Source organism: Cebus imitator, unplaced genomic scaffold, assembly GCF_001604975.1.
Source record: "Cebus imitator isolate Cc_AM_T3 unplaced genomic scaffold, Cebus_imitator-1.0 Scaffold53, whole genome shotgun sequence".
Classification (NCBI taxonomy): domain Eukaryota; kingdom Metazoa; phylum Chordata; class Mammalia; order Primates; family Cebidae; genus Cebus; species Cebus imitator.
Genome location: NW_016107368.1, coordinates 2845224 through 2851179, shown reverse-complemented (window position 1 = coordinate 2851179; position 5956 = coordinate 2845224). Strand labels below are relative to the sequence as shown.

General features: G+C 49.5%; 1 protein-coding gene across 1 annotated transcript in view; it reads left to right on the top strand.

Moving 5' to 3' along the window:
- The window catches only part of VAV1 (vav guanine nucleotide exchange factor 1), a 76872-nt gene that overhangs the window by 61543 nt on the left and 9373 nt on the right, over positions 1-5956 (top strand). Inside the window, exons 20-23 of the mRNA XM_017528274.1 lie at positions 492-628; positions 1209-1274; positions 2950-2981; positions 4483-4599. Of these exons, the coding sequence (XP_017383763.1) occupies positions 492-628; positions 1209-1274; positions 2950-2981; positions 4483-4599 (352 nt within the window). The remainder of the gene's footprint in view (positions 1-491; positions 629-1208; positions 1275-2949; positions 2982-4482; positions 4600-5956) is intronic.

Genomic DNA, 5956 nt, shown 5'->3' with positions numbered 1-5956 from the left:
GCTCACTGCAACCTCTGCCTCCTGAGTTCAAGTGATTCTCCTGCCTCCGCCTCCCTAGTAGCTGGGATTACAGGTGCCCACTATCAGGCCTGGCTAATTTCTGTAGTTTAGGTAGAGATGATGTTTCATCAAGTCGGTCAAGCTGGTCTCGAACGCCTGACCTCATTTGATCCGCCTGCCTTGGCCTCCCAAAGTGATGGGATTACAGGCATGAGCCACCTTGTCTGGCCAGGACACATATTTTAATTTATCTTGGGTTGCTGTGTTACAGGGACAGGGTAGGTATGTTTCGCTTCAGTAGATATTGCTGAATAGTTTTCCAAAGGGTATCCCCGCCAGCAATGAGTGGGAGTTCCAGTTGCTCCACGTCCTTTTCAACACTTGGTATTGCCAGTCTAAAAAGAAACATTTTAGCCATTCTGGTGGGTGGCAAGATTCAGGGTTGAAAATTGACTGCCAACCACCCTGAACCCCTGCACCTTGTCTTCTAGGTCTGCCCAAGATGGAGGTGTTTCAGGAATACTACGGGCTTCCTCCACCCCCTGGAGCCATTGGACCCTTTCTACGGCTCAACCCTGGAGACATTGTGGAGCTCACGAAGGCCGAGGCTGAACAGAACTGGTGGGAGGTACAGGCTGGGGCCACAGGAGTGATGGGATGAGACCCATGTGTAGGGTGATGGGTTCATGTGGTCTCTGGGAGTTGGGTCATAGCCCCACTGTACTCTGGAGGGGATGCCTGTGGAGTGGGGTAGACAGATTTCTGGGGATGGCTCTCTGGAAACTGATACTGATTATCATCACCTCTCTGGGTTCTCCAGGCCATCCTGAGATAGATAGATAGACAAGTAGAGTGAACAATGAGCAGGGATAGACACACACACACACACACACGCACACACGCACACATGCACACACACGGACACACGTGCACGTACACATGCACACAAACATGCAAACATGCACACACATGCACACATACACAGGCACTCACTGACGCACATGCAGGCACTCGCGCTCATGCACACACGCACATATGCACATACATGCACACATGTGCACATACACTCATGCACACGTGCGCACACACACGCACATGCACATGAGTGACGGGGCAGGATCTGTGTGTAGGGTTATGGGTTTAGGTGGTGGGAGGGGTCGTGGATCCCATAACCTCTCTGTTCTTATTTTTATCTCCTGGCTGTTTAGGGCAGGAATACGTCTACTAATGAAATTGGCTGGTTTCCTTGTAACAGGGTGAAGCCCTACGTCCACGTGAGTGCCTCAAGTCTGAATGGAACCAGGGCAAGGGGTCCAGGGACGGTCCTGGGAGGAAGGGCAGACTTGGAAAGACACTCCTGGAGCTGGGGAGGTGGCTGCCCATCATGGCAGGTCTTTCTCCAACTCAAGGCTTTGTCCATCCTGCCAACTGAGCCCAGAGAGGGGCCACCCTGGAAACAATAATTAATCTTTTTCTCGTTGATCATTTTTGTATTAAAGTCCTTTCCTTCCTACCCGGGTATGCTAGGGAGGAAAGAGCAGGGACCTAGAAGGTGGGGCTGCCCCCTCCCTTCCCCTCCCTTCCCCTCCCTTCCCCTCCCTTCTCCTGCCTTCCCTTCCCTTCCCCTCTCCTCTCCTCTCCTCTCTTTCTTTTTTGGACAGACTTTTGCTGTTGTTGTCCAGGCTGGAGCACAATGGCATGATCTCAGCTCACTGCAACCTCCACCTCCTGGGTTCAACTGATTCTTCTTCCTCAGCCTCTCAAGTAGCTGGGATTACAGGCACCTGCCATCGTGCCAGGCTAAGTTTTATATTTTTGTAGAGATGTGGTTTCACCATGTTGGTCAGGCCGGTCTTGAACTCCTGACCTCAGGTGATCCACCCGCCTTGGCCTCCCAAAGTGCCGGCATTACAGGCGCGAGCCGCTACACCCTGCCCATACTGTTTTCCATAGCAGTGCACCATTTTACGTTCCCATCAACAGTGCACAGGGGCCCGATTCCTCCACACCCTTGCCAGCATTCGCTGCTTCCTGTTTTGTTTGCTGTTGGTTGGTTTTGCCTTGTAGTAGCTGTCCTTCTGATTTTGAGGTAGTGGAAGTGAGCACTTTTGCCCATATTTAGATGAGGGTTGGCAAACTTGTTCCGTAAAGAGCTGAACAGTAGTGTAACTATGTCACCCCCGAGGGTCCCAGGTAGTTTTGCACCCCTTCAGCTCTGCCCCTGCAGTGCAGAAATAGCCAGAGTTAATCTGTAAATGATGTGTGGGCATATCTATGTTCCCATAAAGCATAATCCATGGTAACTGACAGGTGAATTTCGCATAATCTTCACAATCCAAAAGATACTCATTTGACTAGGTGTGGTGGCGCATGCTTATAATCCTAGCCCTTTGGGATGCCAAGGTGGGAGGATTGCTTGAGGCCAGGAGTTCGAGACCAGTCTGGGAAACAAAGGGAGACCCTCACCCTCATCTTGACAAAATTGAAAAAAAATTAAAAATTGGCGGGTGTGGTGGCACGCATGCCTGTAGTCAGCTCCCCCGGAGGCTGAGGTGGGAGGATGGCTGGAACTCAGGCGGTCGAGGCTGCAGTGAGCTATGATCATACCACTGCACTAAGCCTGGGCAACGTAGTGAGACTGTCTCTAAAATTAAAAAACAAATTCTTTTGATTTTTGCCGACCATCTAAAAATGTAAGAACCATTCTTGGCTTAAGGGCTATGATAAACTGCTGAGAAACAACCCCTGCTTTCTCTGATACTTGCACAGCCTCTCCCCTGAGATTCTGGGACAGTATGCTCAAGGAGTAGCACAGTGCCTGGCACGTAATAGGAACTCGATAAATGCAAGTGGAATGAATGAATGAATGAATGAATGAATGAAGTGCCCTGCCCTTTGCTGTCAGGCTGGGTCTTTACCCTAAGTCGGGGTCTCTGTCTATGTTCTTAGGGCCCTCCTCAGGACCTGTCTGTTTATCTCTGGTAAGTAGAAACATGCTTTTGTTTTTTTTAAATGAGGGGTTTCTGGGTTGGTGTTCCAGGCGGGGTATGGGAGGGGCCTCCAGGTTAATTAGTTATGCATTCAGTGAACCCTGAGCACTGACTTCTGAATCTAGCTCTGGGCTGGGGGCTGCTGGGGAGGGGGCTGCCAAAAGAGGGTCCCTGACCTTGGGAGATGATGGTCTTGTTGGAAGGAAACTGGTTATGACGACGATGATGATGATGGTGGTGGTGGTGATGACAGTCCCAGGTGTTTTTGTGGGATTTTTCGTGGTTGGTTTGTCCCTATAGCACATCAAGCACATGGGGTGGAGGTTTACAGTGTGGCTTTTGGAGCCTTGGAGCCTGCTGACCTGGATTCAAATTCTGACCCCAACATTACCTAGCTGTGTGACGTTGGGCCAGTAACAACCTCTCTGTTTCAGCGTTCCTCTCTGGAAAATAGCTTCATGACAGTATCTACTTCATAGCGTTGTTAGGAGGTGTAAGTGAGTCTGTTAAGTGCTTTTGTCCTGGTCCTGACACATAACGAGCACTTTATATAGCATTAGCTGTTGCTGTTACTACAGTGAATCTGTTCTAAGATGCATGTTTTGTTTTCCCTTCACATTTGAACATCTCTGCCATTGAAATGGCTCTTGCAATCAACACCGTCCGTCTTCTGCTGAATTTTATAGACAGGAAATGTTTCGTAATGGCACATAAAAGAATGGTGCATTGAGGAATCGCTGGCGCCCCCGCTCTTTACAGAGCTTCTCTAACTTTCTTTTCTTTTTTTTTTTTAATCTTTTTTTTTAAAGATGGGGTTTCACCATGATGGCCAGGCAGGTCTTGAACTCCTGACCTCAGGTGATTCACCCACCTTGGCCTCCCAAAGTGCTAGGATTACAGGCGTGAGCCACCGCGCCCGGCCGTTACAAAAGCCCTTCGGTAAATAGTTGTGATTCGATTCTTATTCCCTGCCCACTGCTTCTTTTTTTTTTTTTTTTTTTTTTTTTGCCAAGGAGGAATCCTTTTTGCAAAGGAGTGTGAGAGAGGGGAAGTGACTTACTTCATGTCACATGGTGAGGAAGTGATGGAGATGGGATTTGAACCCAAAGCCTCCATTTACCGTCTCTTGCTAGTAATAAAACACAGCATGATGATGCCACCATCTTCTTGTTGCCCAAGCTGGAGTGCAGTGGTGTGATCTCAGTTCACTGCAACCTTTTCAAGTGATTCTCCTGCCTCAGCCTCCCAAGTAGTGGGGATGACAGGTACCCTCCACAAAGGAACCACCGGGGCAGGGTAAACTTCATGTTTCTCACCGGGTTCCGGCCCCTGCCTCCTCGGGGCCTACCTTGGTGCTGAAGGGCTGTGAGATCCAGGCTGTCACCAACTTAAAAAATCAAGGGGGTTCACGGGGGAAAGGCAGCCTCTGCATGGCGATGTGGGGCCCAGGCACAGGGAATGCACAAACTCTGTCTTTGGTGTATCTTTGCAGGTACGCAGGCCCCATGGAGCGCGCAGGGGCAGAGAGCATCCTCACCAACCGCTCGGATGGGACGTTCTTGGTGCGGCAGAGGGTGAAGGATGCAGCAGAATTTGCCATCAGCATTAAGTAACTCCTCTCTCCCTGACCCCACGCCCTTTTGGGGCCTTGGCCCTGTAGGCTTGGGGAAAAAGGGTATCCAGGCTTTACTTTCTAAAAGTGTACAGTGATAATATTCACCTTTTACTGAGCCCTGCAGGGTCCCGATTGCTTTTCATCTTCCTTATTTCTTTCAACTGACAACCACAAGCACGAGATCCGATTCTTAGAGAGACTCAAAAAGACTTTTAAAAATTAATTAAATAATTAAAGACAGAGTCTCCCTCTGTCACCCTGGCCTTTCTTTTTTTTCTTTTTTCTTCCTTTCCTTTCCTCCTCCCCTCTCCCATCCCCTCCCCTACCCCATGCCCTCCCCTCCTGCATCCCTTCCCCTTCCCCTCTCCCCCTCCTCCCCTCCCCTTCTCTTCCTTCCTCCCTTCCCCTCCCCTCCCTTCCCCTTCCCTTCCCTTCCCATTCTCCCTCTGTCACTCAGGCTGGAGTGCAGTGGCATGATCTTGACTCACTGCAACCTCCACCTCCCAGATTCACGCAATTCTCCTGCCTCGGCCTTCCCAGTAGCCAGGATTACAGGCACGCACCACCACACCTGGCTAATTTTTTGTATTTTTAGTAGAGACAGGGTTTCACTATGTTGGCCAGCCTGGTCTCAAACTCCGGACCTCAAGTGATCCATCCGCCTCAGCCTCCCAAAGTGTTGAGACTATAGGCATGAGCCATCATGCCCAGCCTGAAGGCTTTTATTTTTAATCAGTTTTCATATGTATTTTTTTTTTTTAACTTTCAGGAATTTCTAATTTTTTAAAAATTAATTTCATTAATTGTTGTGTGTGTGTGTGTGACAGAGTCTCACTCTGTTGCCCAGGCTGGAGTGCAGTGGTGAGATCTCAGCTCACTGCAACCTCTGCCTCCCAGATTCAGGGGACCCTCCCAGCTCAGCCTCCTGAGTAGCTGGGACTACAGGTATGCGCCACCACACCCAGCTGATGTCAATATATTTTGTAGAAACTAGGGTCTCCCCATGCTGCCCAGGCTGGTCCATACTCCTGACCTCAAGTCATCCTCCCACCTCAGCCTCCCAAAATGTAGGGATTACAGGTGTGAGCCACTGCACCCCACCTGCATATATTTTTTCAACTTATTTTAGAATCCGAGGGTACATGTGCAGCTTTGTTAGAAAGGCATATTGCAACAGTGCTGAGGTTTGGAACTGTGAATGATCCCATCACCCAGGGAGTGGGGAGTGAGCATGTACTCCTCAGGTAGTTTCCAGCTCTTTCATCTCACCTTCCTCCCTCTAGTGCTCCCCCACGTCTGTTGTTCCCATCTGTTTTTCTTTTTCTTTTTTTTTTTTTTAAGATGGAGTCTC